This window comes from Chrysochloris asiatica, unplaced genomic scaffold (assembly GCF_000296735.1).
Source record: "Chrysochloris asiatica unplaced genomic scaffold, ChrAsi1.0 scaffold00008, whole genome shotgun sequence".
Taxonomy (NCBI): domain Eukaryota; kingdom Metazoa; phylum Chordata; class Mammalia; order Afrosoricida; family Chrysochloridae; genus Chrysochloris; species Chrysochloris asiatica.
Window position 1 is genome coordinate 17,662,606 of NW_006408526.1, and position 15,714 is coordinate 17,678,319.

The 15,714-nt window shown below is 38.1% G+C and overlaps 1 protein-coding gene across 1 annotated transcript in view; it reads left to right on the plus strand.

Moving 5' to 3' along the window:
- The window catches only part of DDX10 (DEAD (Asp-Glu-Ala-Asp) box polypeptide 10), a 336,305-nt gene that overhangs the window by 36,203 nt on the left and 284,388 nt on the right, over nucleotides 1-15,714 (plus strand). The window contains exons 10-11 of the mRNA XM_006833802.1: nucleotides 12,401-12,502; nucleotides 14,077-14,164. Of these exons, the coding sequence (XP_006833865.1) occupies nucleotides 12,401-12,502; nucleotides 14,077-14,164 (190 nt within the window). The remainder of the gene's footprint in view (nucleotides 1-12,400; nucleotides 12,503-14,076; nucleotides 14,165-15,714) is intronic.

Consider the following 15,714-nt stretch of genomic DNA (forward strand, 5'->3'; position numbering starts at 1 on the left):
CTTCCTCCAATCCTGACGCCACATTTTTCTTCATAGAACCCAGCTTCTCGTATTATTTGCTCAGCATACAGGTTGAATAAGTATGGTGAAAGAACCACAGTGCCACAGTAGTAACTGAAAAAAATTTTCAACTATTTTTCTCAATCATCCACACCCACTTTAACGAAATTAACTAAATTCACTCCTTTAAAAACTTGGGGAGTGTGAGGTTAAGAGTTATCTTTCCTCAAGCAGTTTGACCTTTGTTCCTGACCTCTGTGAAATAACCCTGAGAGCAATTGAGTCAAGTGGCCACATCTGAGGATTTGTAGTAATGAGCGGCAGCTGTTTTGGAGCCCAACTCCTTAACAATAATGAGTGAGTGGCTGGCTAATTGCAGTGTGGAACACCGAAGCTAGAAGAAGCTTCCTGAGAAAACCTCGGAGAGTTTTTTAGGGAACGGATGGTCTTTGACTTCAGGGATTATTCCAAGCCTCCTAAAGTGCCTCTTCATGATGCTCCTGAGTTACTTGTGAGTTGTATCATGTTATTTTTGCCGTTTCTTATCCCAAGTTACTCCTGAGTTATATTCTTTACCCTAATAAACCATACAACCAACTCTTGAGTTTAGTCTGAATTCTGGGTGACATTGCAGCAAATTACCACAGTCAGCAGAGAAATAGGAAAGGTGGGGAAGGACAGCTGGTGTCAGACATAATGGAAAAGTTAGACAGTGGAGATGGGATTGAACTCTGCCTCATGCGAACCTGCTTTGTGCTGACTTTTATGCACGAAATTATTTATTTCGGGAATATTCTTTCATTTAGGCCTCCTCCTGTCTCCTTGGGTCTGTTAGGATGAAGATGGGAAGAAGCTTCCTTTAAGTGAAGGTTTATAAAGTTGTATTCTGTGGGTTTGCTGCTCCTGAAATGAAGCACGTATAAAAATATCCAAATGAAAATTGGGAGTGGAAAGGAGGCAACCACTTGAAATTCCTCCTGTATATTTTTAATACTTTTATTAAGGTATTGCGTTACGAATGAAAGATAGGAGTTATACTGTCCATAGAACTCCCCCTTTTCCTTGTTAGAATTGTTAATTGCTGTGGAGTCAATTCCAACTCATAAGGACGCTTTATAGGGTTTCCAAGGAGTGGCTGGTGCATTTGAACTGACTACTTTGTTGTTTGAAGACCAGTACTGATCTACAGTTCACACCAGGAGTTCCCTACCAGAGTGGTGGTGGTGGTGGTTATGTGCCGTGGAGTCGGTTCTGACTCATAGCGACCCTGTATAGGCTTTCTGAGGCTGTAAATCTTTACGGGAGCAGAAAGCCTCATCTTTCTCCTGTGGAACTGCTGGTAGTTTCGAGCTGCTGACCTTGAGGTTAGCAGCCTGACTTGTAAACACTACGCTACCAGAGCTCCTTCCCTTCCGGAGTTGTTGTTATGTTCCTTGGAGTTGGTTCTGACTCTTAGCGACCCTGTACAGGGTTTCCGAGGCTGTACATCTTTACGGGGGTAGAAAGCCTCATTTTTCTCCTGCGTGGGAGGTAAAACAATCTCAGCAATAGTCTAGCTTAGTCTTAATGACTTTGCTGCATTTTGTGGATCCCAGATTTTGTAATTTAGATAGCAGAATGTGATTCCACTAGGGGACAGCAGAGGCCAAACCTTTTTGTTATATACTCACTGGCTGCAGTCTAGGTATCAACGACAGCAAATATTAAGGTGGAGACTAGTGTAAAAGTCTAACGTCATAACTTGTGAAACGTTGTGTTTTGTGGAAAATTTTTGTCCTTTATAGAATAGATAACGATAGAATTTTTAAAATTGTATCTTTAATTGGTTTATAAATTGAAATAATAAAAATAAGACAGTTATTATGAGCACTAACTTACTGAAACTTACTATGTATATCACAGATACAAGATAAGAACAATCTTTGCTGGTGATTGTTTTTGTCTTTTTAGCTTGGTTTTGTTGAAGGTATTGTCTTCAGTTGGAGCCCTGATGTTGTGCTGTAAGATAAGCTCTGGACTGATAACCTCAAGGTTGGTTGTTCAAACCCAATAGTTGCTCCTCAGAAAGCCTATAGAGGGTCTCTATGAGTTGGAACTAAGTCAATGGCACTCAGCAACAATAACAGGTATTTTTGTTGGTAACTAGGATTTAAAGCTTTAATACAGAACAGAATCAGTTATTTTATATCTTAAAGCCAGGAGAAACTAGGTAAGAATCTACCCAGTATAACTGTAGTGGAAGATAAGGCATGGATATTCCTTTGGCAGTGTGCCTTGGAGTTGGTTCCAACTCATAGCAACCCTGTACAGCGTTTCCGAGGCTGTAAATCTTTACGGGAGCAGAATGCCTCATCTTTCCCCTGTGGAACAGCGGGTAGTTTTAAACTGCTGAACTTGCGGTTCGTAGCCCGATTCGTAACCACTACGCTACCTTAGGGCAGTTCAAACGCACCAGTGCTTCCAGAAACCCTGTACAGGATCACTGAGTCGGAACTGACTCCACGGCATACGTAATTCCTAGTTGTTGTTGTTAAGTCATTTCAGATGGTGCCGACTCATAGTGATCCTGTATAAGATTTCTAAGGAGCAGGTTGTTGTTAAGTGCCGACGAGTTGATTCCGACCCATAGTGACCCTTTACGGGATTTCCGAGGCTGTAAATCTTTGCGGGAGCAGAAAGCCTCATCTTTCTCCCGCGGAACAGCTTATAGTTTCAAACTGGTGACCTTAAGGTTCGCAGCCCGATTCGTAATCACGATGCTAATCTTGTGGTTAGCAGTCCAGTGTTTATCTTACAGTGCCATTTTGCCAGGCACTTTCTTGGTCTTTTCAGAATGTAGCAGGCAGAGTGATCCTTTTTTTTTTTATGTTTTATTGTGAATTATATGATTGTTTACATGGGAGAACATTAGTCTTACATTCATTGTATCGTATATTTTCTTGCCATGCTTGCAATCCCCTCCATGTATCATCAATCAACCAAAGGGTATATGCTGCAAGCCTTCCTCCTGGTTGTCAGTACGCAGCCCCTCTCCCTCTCTGGGTCTAGAGTCCCTAGCCATTCCGTCTCTCCACGTCATCGTCAGAACGATTCTTTAACAGCACAAGATCATGTCACTCCTTTGATGACTTCCCATTGCACTCAGACTAAAAGCCAGTGGTTGGAGCATGGAATGAACGAAGTATTTACCTAGGAAAATTGAAAGTTGTCATGTTGTTTTAATGAAATGGCATTAGTGAGATGAAATGGACTGGTATTGGTCATTTTGAATTTGATAATCATGGTTTACTATATTGGGAACAACAAAGAGGAATGGTATAGCAGTTATTGTCAAAAAGAAGATTTCAAGATCTGTCATGAAATACCACGTTGTTTGTGACAGGATAATATAGTGGTTATGAATCGGGCTGCGAACCTTAAGGTCAGCGGTTAGAAACTACCAGCCGCTCCGCGGGAGAAAGATGAGGCTTTCTACTCCTGTAAAGATTTACACCCTCGGAAACCCTGTACAGGGTCGCTATGGGTCGGACCCGACTCGATGGCACTTAACAACAACAACAACAATAAGGAAAACCAATTAATGACACTGTTATTCAACCATTAAAGCCAGTGATGATGAAATTGAAGAATTCTACCAACTTCTTCAGTATGAAACTGATCAAACAACCACGATGTATTGACAATTACTCGTGATTGCAATGTGAAAGTCAGAAACAAAGAGGAAGGATCAGTAGTTGGAATATATGGCCTTGGTGATAAAAATGATGCTTACTTTCAGTTTATCAGGAAACATAATTTCATTGTCATATTTGAGGAACAGCTTTGCTGGGTATATGATTTTTGGTTGGCAATTTTTTTCTTTCAGAGCTCAGTATATGTCATCCCATTGTCGTCTTATCTGTATGGTTTCTCCTTAGAAATCAGAGTTTACTCTTACTGGTTCTCCATTGTAGGTAACTTTTTGTTTTTCACGAGCTGTTCTCAAGATTCTTTCCATGTCTTTGGTTTTAGAAAGTTTATGTCTTGGTGATTTTGTTTTGGGATCTATCCTGTATGGGTTCATTCAGCTTCTTGTATACTTCTCATCTTTCATGATGTTAGGGACATTTTCTTCCAAGAACTCTTCAACAGTTTTCTCTGTGCTTTTTTGGTTTCTTGCTGTTCTGGAATTCTGATCATCCATAAGTTGTTATTCTTAATGTTGTTCCACGTTATAACTCTTTGGCTTTCTTCAGATTTATTATTATTATTTTTTATTCTTCTAGCATAGTATTGAGAGATTTATCTTCATGCTAACTGATTCAGGTTTCCTTAGCTTCAATTCTACCACTTTGGCCTTTCAGTGTATTTGTCCGTTTCTGAAATCTTAGAATTAATCTTCTGGATTTTTAATCGCAAGTTTTGTATTTTGAAATTTGCATTTATTTTGTCTGTTTGTGTAGTATTTTCCTGAATTCTTCTGAAGTTTTTTCTGTGTTCTTGCTTTCCTCAATCTTTCTGTCGGTCCTTTGAGGTTACCCTAAATATCATTGCTTTCACTTCTTTTTTAGTTAGTTCCGTTATCTTTTCTTCTTCAGAAATGTTTTCTGGCTCTGCATCTTGGTCATTTGTTTGACACATTCTCTCATGTTTCTTCATGTAAGCTAAGATTGTTGTCTCTGGGGCATTTTGGGGTTGTTGTATTTATATTTAATTGATGATAGTATGCTGATGTGTTCTTAGACTGTCACCAACTGTCTCCTGTGGCTATAAGTTAGATAATGGAAGCATGTGTACTCTTTTATTTTGATGTTCATGCACCTCAGTTTAGGGTGGGTTTGACTGCTGTTTATCATTGATGTGGTAGTATAGGAGCTGGTATTGGCTCTTGCCCAGTGGGTGGAGCTACAGAGGGTATGGTTTTGGCTGGACTGTATGGGCACATTGTTGTTACCTCTTGGCTGGGAAAGAGAAAACCCCTCATGCACCAAGAAAAAAATAAAAACCAGACTAGACAAGTGGAACCAACAATGTAAAGAGAACATAAGAGAGAAAAATAAAAACCCCAAAACAGAATGTGGTAAGTATAAAGACAAAAGACTAACAGAGATAGGGAGCTATGGAAGAGAAAAATAAGAGAGAAAATAGAGAAAGAAAAAGAAAACACTTAAGAATAGCTAAAAACAGAAAAGAGATACTGGAAAAAGGAGCTATAGAAGAGAAAAATAAGATGCAAAATAGAAGAAGAAATCAAAATTAAAAAGAAATACTTAGAAAAATCAAAGAGATGGGAAGATCAAAAGAGAAAGAAAGTAGTAAAGAGAACAAAAGGAGAAAAGAGAAAGGGGAAAATGAGAAGCAGAAGGAAAGAAGGAAAAGCAAAAGTGAAGACAGGATAAAATTCAAAGGAATGGAAAGGGAAATAGGAGGAGGAGAAGATAAACACAAATAGAAACAATGAAACAACAACAACAAAAAATTAAACCCATAAACAAGACAAAACCAAAAGAAACAGTACAGCTGTTGGACCCGGAGAGGAAAAAAATCTGGGGGGCTTCTGCAAGCCAAGGAGCATGAGGTGGGTGTGGGAGGGATGTGACAGCAGAATTCCTGGCCCTAGATGGAGTCCTATTGGCCTTGGTGTTATCTATGTTCAGGGCACTCATCCTGGAAGTAGTTCGTGGAGGCCTTACTGGAATTGGTTTCTGTGTCTGTTAGGACCATAGGGCAGCTTGATTAAATGATGGTCTGATGGGTCTGCAGATTCTGTAGGTCTGGAGCTGAGCCCTCCTGTATCTCGGCACCAAAGTGATGCAGTGAGTTTAAGGGATTCAATTGCAATGGAGGTCCTGTGTTAGAAAATCTGAATCTGAGTAGTTACATATTAATGAGTGGTTCATGGGCAGAAAACTTTTGTCAGAATGGCAGGGTTTTTTTGCTTTTTCTAATCATAGTTTCAAGGTTATTTCAATAGAAGAATTTCCATGTGAGTTTAGGCTAGTGGTCTAGATCTCTTGTATTATTAGCTGGTAGGTGCTCTAGGATAAGCACTCGACCACAATGTCGGTTTGATCTGATAGGTTGTTGGTTCAGGACTCACCAGCTGCTCCTCGTAAACCCTATACGGGTGGCTATGAGTCAGAACTGATTCGGTGGTACTTAACATCCACAGCAATTAGTGAGATGCAGGAGGTGGACATGAGCTTCCTGAAGCAGTTAAACCATCCTAATCCCTCTGTTGAGGATCCTTATTTCTGGAGGAAACTCTGGTGTAGTTGTGAAACAGTGGAGTCGAAGTGATATTTATTGAATTGGACTTTAATTTCTGATGTAACCAGCTGGTTTTAGGCCAATTATTCAATCTCTCGGGAACCTTATTAGTTTTTTAAAATCTGCCTTCTTACTATTAGTTGCATGCTTTTAAGATAAGCAAATTAATGTAAAATAAAATCCTTCAGAAATTCTGAAGAGTTGCATAAATGTAAAGTATTAATATTGATGGTGGAAAGGAAATTTTTTGTTTCAGATGCAAGACTTTTTATATGATGCCTGGAATGTCTTTTAAAATAATCTGTCTAAATGAATGGAGTTTAAAAATATAGGTCTTCTGAAGAACATTTATTTCTCCATTACATATATTTAGCCTCAGGCCTTGGATATTGCTTTTGAAATCTTAACAGCTAGCTCATGGGTAAATAGACTTTATTCTTGTAAGCATTAAAAAAATGTGAAATGTGCTTATGCCTTTCTTTTATAAGTGCTTTTATTCTTGGAATAAAAGCTTACTGGAAAATTTTGGGCGTTGATATGTGGGAGATAATTTGTGCTTTACATTGTTTCTGGTAAAAGATGTGTATAAAGAAAAATAGGTAAAATGGCCATTGCTGGGTTTTTTAATAGATACGTAAGGGATTTGATTGTGGATGTCCCTACCTCCCATTTCTCTCCTCTTTTTTTTTTAATTATTGCAGTCTCTTTTCACCTCTTCTGGCCTTTTATATAAACTCAGTTAGCTTTAGTTTTAAACAGTTTGGGTATGGCCTGTGTGTGATTTTATCCTAATTTATTCTTCCAGGTTCTCACAAGGTACATTAAAGAATATGTAGGTGTAGGTGGTTTGGCTTAACATTCCTACCTATGAGTTATTTGCAAGATGAGTATTCACTCTGCAGATACCTATTTTGGTCTCTTTTTACACCTTTGTCAAGTTTGTGTCCTGTATAGACTTGTATTTATCTGTTCATTTCACCTTGCCATATGTGAATTTGAATATAGAATGTTAAAATGGTTGACTATCCTTCAATCCACTGCTCTCTCTCCTTCCTAATGGTTCCTCTTTCTTTGTTATTCAGTACTGTTAAGCTTATTTTGACTCATAGTGACCTTGTATAGGGCTTCCCAGGCTGCAAATCGTTAAGGGAGTAGAAACTCATCTTTTCAAGGAGCACAATTAAGTGGACCCGAACTGCCACCCTTGTGGTTAGTAATCTAGTGCTTATCCTACAAAACCACTGCATTCCCAGTTGTTCCTCTTAGGACCACACCAAATAACTTTAGGCGATTAACTCTTTTACCCTCAAATTTGATTTCCTTTAGAGTATTTATTTGTTCAGTGCAACTGTGAAGTGATCTCTGCTCATTTACTGAAGGAAGCAGTATTACCTGATACCTTAGATCTCTTTCCTTAACCTATCCTTGGTGATAGGTTCTAAACTAGACCTGGTGTGGCACTGTAGGATAAGCACTGGACTGCTAACTGTCTTTGGATTTCAGTTGTATCTCAGATACTAGTATCTTGTTTTGAGGTGCCACCCTCTTCATGTTACTTATTTTATATACCAATGATTTCTGATTTTACGATGGTTTAGTCTAACACTAATTCCGAGGAGTGTTCTTAATTTATATCCTTCATAGTAAATTAAGATGAAAAATTATGAGTCATGGTATTCTATTTTAAAGTGCAGTGAAGGAGGTGTTTGATAACTAGTTAGTTCTTTAGTCAATTTCAGTCATTTGCCTGTTTATTATTATTTTGCTTATTGGTCCCAGTTGAGGGGATTTTTGTTTTCTTTACATTGAATTGTAATCCAGACTGAAGACTGTTTTCTTTGATCTTCATCAGCAATTGCTTCAAGCCCTCTTTGCAGTCAGCAAGCAAGGTTGTATCATCTGCATATTGCAGGTTGTTAATGAGTCTTCCTCCAATCCTGATACCGTGTTCTTCATATAGTTCAGCTTCTCAGAATGATTGTTCAAAATACAGACTGAATAAATATGGTGAAAGAATACAACCCTGGCATATACCTTTTCTGATTTAAAACCATTCAGTATTCCCGTTTTGTTTGAACAATTGCCTCTTGGGGTATGTACAGATTCCACATGAGCACAATTACAAATCCCTGATGCAAGGCAAGATCCGCCTGACCTCAACAATGATATCCATAGTTCCACATCCTCTTCTGAATCTGGCATGAATTTCTGGCAGTTTTCTGTCGATGGACTGCTGTATCCATTTTTGAATTATCTTCAAAATTTTACTTAGATGTGATGATAATGTTCGATGATTTCCACATTCTGTTGGGTCACCTTTTTTTTGGTATGAAATCTCTCTTCACAGGTATGAATCTCTTCAAGTTCATTGGTAGTAGGTAGTTGTCTTCCAAATTTCTTGGCATAGACAAGTGAGTGCTTCTAGTGCAGCACCAGTTAAAACATTTCAATTGGTATTTGTTAATTCTTGGAGCCTTGTTTTTTGCTAGTCTTCAGTGCAGCTTGGACTTCTTCCCTCAATACCTTAAGTTCTTAATCATATGTTACCTCCAGCAATGTTTCAGTGGAGACCAATTAATTATTTTTGGTACAGTGACTCTGTTTTTTTTTTTTTATCTACTTTTGATGCTTCCTGCATCGTTCAGTATGTTTTCCATAGAATCTTTCAGTATTACAAGTCCAGGCTTGAATTTTTTTTTTTTTACTTCTTTCAGTTTGCGTAACATAGAGTGTGTTCCTTTTGGTTTTGTAATTCCAAGTCTTTTCACATTTCATTATAATCCTTTATCTTTATTGAGCTGTCCTTTGACATTTTTTGTTGAACTCTTTTACTTCATTTTTTTCCCCCATTAGCTTTAATTACTCTACTTTCAAGAGCAACTTTCAGATCTTTGCTGATAATCCACTTTCATCTTTTCTTTATTTCTCTTTTTCTTTTCTTTGTAATGACGCTTTGCTTTTTACATGTATGTGTGTTTTTTTCATGTCATTCACGAGTCTTCTGGTCTTTGGTCATTAGCGTTCAGTGTGTCAAATTTGTTCTTGAGATGGTCTCTAAATTCAAATGGAACATACTTGTCAGGTGCCATCGAGTCAGAACCGACTCAGCGACCCCATGCACAGCAGAACGAAACAATGTCTGATCCTGGGCCAACCCCACTACCGCTGCCACACTTGACGCTATCAATGATGCCACCTGGCTGATCCATCTCATTGGGGGTTTTCCTCTTTTTCTCTGACCCTCCATCTTACCCGGCATGACATCCTTCTCCAGTGACTGTTCTCTCCTGACATATTTAAAGTCATATTTTAGCTCTTTTGGCCTTGTGGCATTCATTCTCTCTGTACAGCGAGATTAAAATGCTTCCAGAATACATATGCTCAGTGTACCTTTCTTGCAGTCTTTTCTGTTATTTGTTGATGTAGACTTGTTTGGCCTTAGTTTCTCCTACCTTTAGCTCACTTCTAAACTAGACCTGGTGTGGCACTGTAGGATAAGCACTGGACTGCTAACCGCAAGGTCAGAGGGTTAAACTCACCAGCCGCTCCTTGAAATCCCTATAAAAGGTTATTGTGAGCCAGAACCACCTCTATGGTATTTAACACTAACAACAAACTTGTCTTGTGTTTTCTGGTTTTTAGTCCTATGTTTATGCCATTCTCCCCTTGCGAATGCCTTCGCATATTCTCTTCTATTCATCATCATGACCAAAGTTTATCTTAAATTCCCCCAGCTATGATTTATTAATACATGCTTTTTTTCTGACATACTGAATGGTCTCTTTTCATTTCTGAGTTCATTCATTTAATTACTTTCATTGAGTTTTTAAAAAATTTGTGGTAAAATACATATAGCAAAGTATTTCAACCATTTTTGTGTGTGCACTTCCCACTTATTACTGTCGATTTGATTTTGACTCATAGTGACCCTGTGGGCCCACAGTGACCCTGTGGGTGGCACCACCCCCATAGGGTTTTCAAGATTTTAATCTTTACGGAAGCTGACTGTCACTTCTTTCTCACATGGACCAGCTAGTAGTTTGGAGAAACTGACTGTCGGTAAGCAGCTGAGCACTTAACCACTGTGCCTCCAGCGCTCCTGATGTGTACAGTTCACTGACATGAATTATGTTTGTGTCAAGTTGTACAACAATCTCCACTGTCTGCTTCCAAATTTGTGGTTGTCTTTTGACACTGGACTGTTCTCATGAATCTCCAACTTGTCTTGTTTTAGTGTGGATTGGTCTGTTCTAACTAGATTGTTTGCTCATTTAAGCAGGAATATTCATCTTCTCCTTCTTTGTCTTCTTTACAGTTTATGTATGGCACAAAGTTTTTCAGTTACTGGCTTGTGTTTTGGTTATTTATACGAATTTTCCTGTCATGTTTCGTAATGTAAACTCTGAAGAAGATGCTTTGTTGATCAGATAACTGTTTCTTTTGTCTTAAAAAAAAAAAATATTGGCCATCCATTTTGATTCTGTCTTAATGCTTGTAAATAGTAGCTGTTAGTAAGGCATTAGGGAAATCTGTATACACAAATCTGTATAGACATAGCACAAGATTCTTAAGTAACTATAGCATGCATTGAGGCCACTAAAGCACACATTTTGAAAGGTGTAGCATGAAATAACATTCTACTCGGGAATATTATTTCTGAGATAAAAGAAGTCTTGATGATCTGCTCTTATAAAGATGACAGCCTAGAAAACCCAGTGGGATAGTTCTATGCTGTCCTGTAGGGTCACTGTGTGCTGACATTGGCTCAGTGGTACAGTGGTAATACAGTGAGGAGTTGGTTGCATAGTTCATTGGGTTTTAAAAGCTTACAAGGGACTGTTCAATTTACAACAATGGGTCCCTGTTTTCCTGAAGCAACGGAGGAAGAAGGAGAAACAGGAATAGGAGGAAGGACTATGGAATATGTGGTTGCCTCCATGAACAACTGCCTGCTTTGCCATGAGACCAGAAGAACTGGATTGTGGCCAACTACCATTACTGAGCATTTAGATCAAAGATTCTCTGGAAGAATTCTTATCAAAAGGGGGAAAATGCAGAACAGATTTTCAAATTTTAATAGAATTCAGATTTTCTGTAGCAGTTGAGGCTGGATGAATGTTTGAAACGATTGCCCTGATGTGAACCTGAAACTATAAATATTAAGCTGAAATCTTAAAACCAAGCAATAGCTTAGCTAGTGAAAAAATGTCTACCTTGAGCATTATGTTTCTACCTATATAGGATCAACATGACTACAGCAACTCAAAGGTTAGATAGGCAGCTTAGAAACAACGGGACAGGAGGATGAGCATGGTTACACAACTTGAAGAATGCAATCAATGACTTTTACATGTTTAAACTGTTGGATTGGTGTAGGCTTTGCTGTATATTAATAACAACAAAGTAAATACAATGAAAAACAAACAAAAAGCAGGTGAGGGAAGGGAAGTGTATAGATGGGAGGCCAGCTTTTACCTAAGCAGAGATGCGTTTCTTATAACTGATGCATCTAAACAGCTTTATTCCCAGAGTATAAGTAAAATCCCTAGGAAGATAAATTTATTTCTTGCATATATTGGGTGCCATGTATATTAAAAATGATTTTATTAGCAGTCCTGTAGTGGCATGGATGTGAAACTGTTCCTTTGCTCTGAGTAGGGGAACTATGTAGGAATTGATTTGTTCTTCAGGATCAAGCTCTTCTGTGGCATATCCTAAAAGTCACCAGGATTTATAGCTGTTGTTAGTTTCTGTTGAGTTGATTACTAGTAGTGATGAAAATATGAGAAAAGTTATACAGAGTGTGCCTAGTATTCTTGCTGTCATAGAAAATGTAAAGAAAATGGTGTTCGTTAATGAAGCCCTGTTGACACCGTGGTTGCTCACTGAGTAGTCAGCACTTTGAATTCACCAGCTTCTCCACAGGGGGACAGTGTGGCAGTCTGCTTCTACCAAGGTTATAGCCTTGGAAAGCCAGTGGGCCCAGATCTTCTCTGTTCCGTAGGGGCACCTTAAGTCAGAATTGACTAGACGGCAGTGGGTTTGGGTTGGTATTCTTCATATTTACTTGATTCCTTATTAACCTGCTTATCAAACTCTGCAACTTAAAAAGAGATTGCGTTGGTCTAGAAACAAAATTTTCTTCTTTTAGGTACAAAGAAGATGGTGAAGCTTTATTAATTTTGCTTCCCTCAGAAGAAAAAGTGATGGTACAGCATCTTCTCCAGAAGAAAGTGCCCGTGAAGGAAATCAAGTAAGAACTCTCTGTTATTATTAGGAAAGTGAGGACATGGAATTATGCTCATTACATGCAACCCATACTATCCTCCTCTCCAGCCATTCTTCTGTCCAGTTTGTGACCATTATATTCAGACAGCTTTAATAGAAGAAGAAAATAAGAGATGAAAAGGGAAGCTAGTTAGTTCAGGAAGCATTGATGGTTTGTTTGGCAGGATTAAATTCTTGGACAGAACTATTTTTTAGAATTTTCTGTCCATTTCCTAGGATTCAGGCTGACTCCACGGTACATAACAACAACAATTATTCAGGTATATAGATTGAATAATACCAGCACAAGTCAATCAGAATGTCACTTGTATGGTTGGTTGGTTATGTGCCATGGTGTCTGTTCTGACTCATAGTGACCCTGTACAGGGTTTCCGAGGCTGTAAATCTTTATGGGAGCAGAAAGCTTCATCTTTCTCCTGCAGAACAGCTGGTAGTTTCAAACTGCTGACCTTGCGGTTCGCAGCCCAATTCGTAACCACTACGCTACCAGAGCTCCTTGTATAGAAGGCCTTAAAATACATTTTCTTGATTTGCTTCAGAATAGTGTGAGGGGTGGTGGATGGTGGTGAGGTGCAAAGAGGAGTGAGTGAGGGGGTAGATGAAATAGGAGTGGGTATTAGTTGCTCATTATTGAAGCAGAGTGATTTTTTTCCCCCCACACTTTTGTATATTTTGAAATTTTCTGTAATAAAATTGTAAAAACAACCCCACCCACCACCGCCTCAACATTGCAGAGAACAAGGTATTTTTGATAAAAAAATCAGGGAGATAAGTGAGGTTGTTTTTGTGAAACCTAGTCCCTTGTAGGAGTCCTGAAGTGGACCTATAGGATAAATACTGGACTGCTATCTGCAAGATTGGTGGTTCAAACCCACCATCCATTCCTCGGAAACCCTAAACAAGGCCACTATTAGTCGGAATCAACTCGATGGTACTTAACAGCAGTCCCTTATGAGGATTTCATTCTTTCTTGCAGCCTTTGTGGGCCGAATTAGTAACACTGTTGTTGTTGTTGTTAAGTGTCCTGCTAATTGTGGGCAGAGTTAAATAATACTTCTGTTGTAGTATGTGTAATTTCTAGACAGAGACAGCACTGTTTTTGTCCCTTGACCGTTTGTTAGTTATTTGAAGCTGGTTTTATGATATTTGACTGAGAATGGCAGTATTTACAAAATGACATTGAATTGATTCCATTTCATTTACTAGCCTGTCGGACTCTTTCAGGAGGCTATTTTTCATCTTTATTGACTTAGGAAGTGACTAATGCTAATTGCAGTGTTTACCTCAAATATCTTTCACTCACTCAGCATGGGGTGTTTCTGATCATCCATTACTTTTTTAACTTGTAATTTTCATAATATGCAAGAGAGTCTAATTTATGCCCAGCATAATTTTACTCTAATCTGGGTCATTAGCAAGAAAAATATGCCATACCTTTAAAGATAATACTGAGGAAAATGGGAAAGTCGTATGTATTGTTTTCAATTTCTAAAATTGAGATGTCTTTGTTTAACCTTTATCATCTTTTTTGTTATAAAGAATCAATCCAGAAAAACTTATAGATGTCCAGAAAAAATTGGAATCGTTTTTAGCCCAAGATCAAGATTTAAAAGAAAGAGCTCAAAGGGTAAGTCCTGTTTGAATTGGATGCCGCCACTACAGTGGAGCATATTGTTGTTGTTAAGTGCCATTGAGTCGGTTCCGACCCATAGCAACCCTGTACAGGGTTTCCAAGGCTGTAAATCTTTATGGAGCAGAGAGCCTCATCTTTCTCCCATGGAGTGGCTGGTAGTTTCGAACTCCTGACCATAAGGTTCGCAGCACGATTCATAACCACTACGCTACCAGATTTCCATTTTCTTTGCTGTTTCTAGGCTTCATAGTCATATTTCAGATATTCAAATAGTGTGATGTTCAGATAAACAAGTTTAGCTTAGTATATAAATCTTCTAAAAATACACGGGTGCTTCCAAAAGTTCATGGAAAAATGGGATAATGGGAACTTTTTTCAGGAACTTTTTAAAGATCTCCGTCATATATATTTTTCAGAATCAACGGGAAGAATTTTTTTTGTTATCTTAATCTTATCTGAGGCAGAAAATTCTTTTAAGATGATTTTTGGTTGAGAAGTGGTCTGCCTTCTAGTACAATTAATGAAGTTACCAACTTTTCATCTCTGCAGTAAAGTTGGTATAACTTCTGACTATACTGTTTTGAAAATAAGATGAATTTTTTTAATATTAAGTTAAATTTTTGGAAAGCAAAGAACTCTAAATTATCCTCAGTAATGAGTTTTTTATCTATAAATATAACTTGATGTCTCAAATTTATTTTCTGGACTTAGAAATGCTCTTGATTAGCAAGTACATGAAGAAATGATTTTAAAAATTCACTTTCTAGTTTGTTCAGCAGTAGATTCTTTGGAAAAGGATTATTTTAAATTGTTTTTTGTTGTACTTAACAGCTGTCTAGTTTTTGAATTAATAAAAATTTGAGTTACTATTTATAATCTCTTAATTTTTATCATTCTTTTACTGTCTTATATTGCTATGAGATCTTTTTAGCTCCTGTACCACAGCCGGACTGAGCTAGAGAGAAGTAATTCAAAGGCTGAGTTCTATTTCAGCAGGTAGTGGAAACATTAGGAGGAAAATAAAGGAGATATGGAAAGGGTATCCTATGTAGATTGAGCAGCTGAGCAGGGAAATAGTTTTAACACTATATATTCTCAGCGAAGAAATCTGTTTCATTTACAGGGCAAACCTTGTAGTTTTTGCTCACTTATTTTATATTTTATCAAATTGTTTTTGCTCATTTATTATATATCAGATTATCACTATGCTTGAAATAACAACGTTGATGAAGGTAAAATCTGAGTGGTTTCTATGTGTCAGGTCCTGTCTTTGTCATGACATTGTTAACATGACTGTTTCCTCTGCGTGTGTTGTAAATTTTCTGCTGGAAGCTATGCTATTGGTATTTTAAATACCAGCAGGGTCAGCCACGTTGGACAGGTTTCAGCTAAGCTTCCAGATAAAGACAGACTAGGAAAAAAGAGAAATGAAACTACATCCAGATATTTGTTGTTGTTGTTAGGTGCCATCATGTTGGTACCGACTCATAGCGACCTTATGCACATCAGAACGAAACACTGCCCGATCCTGGGCCAACCTCACT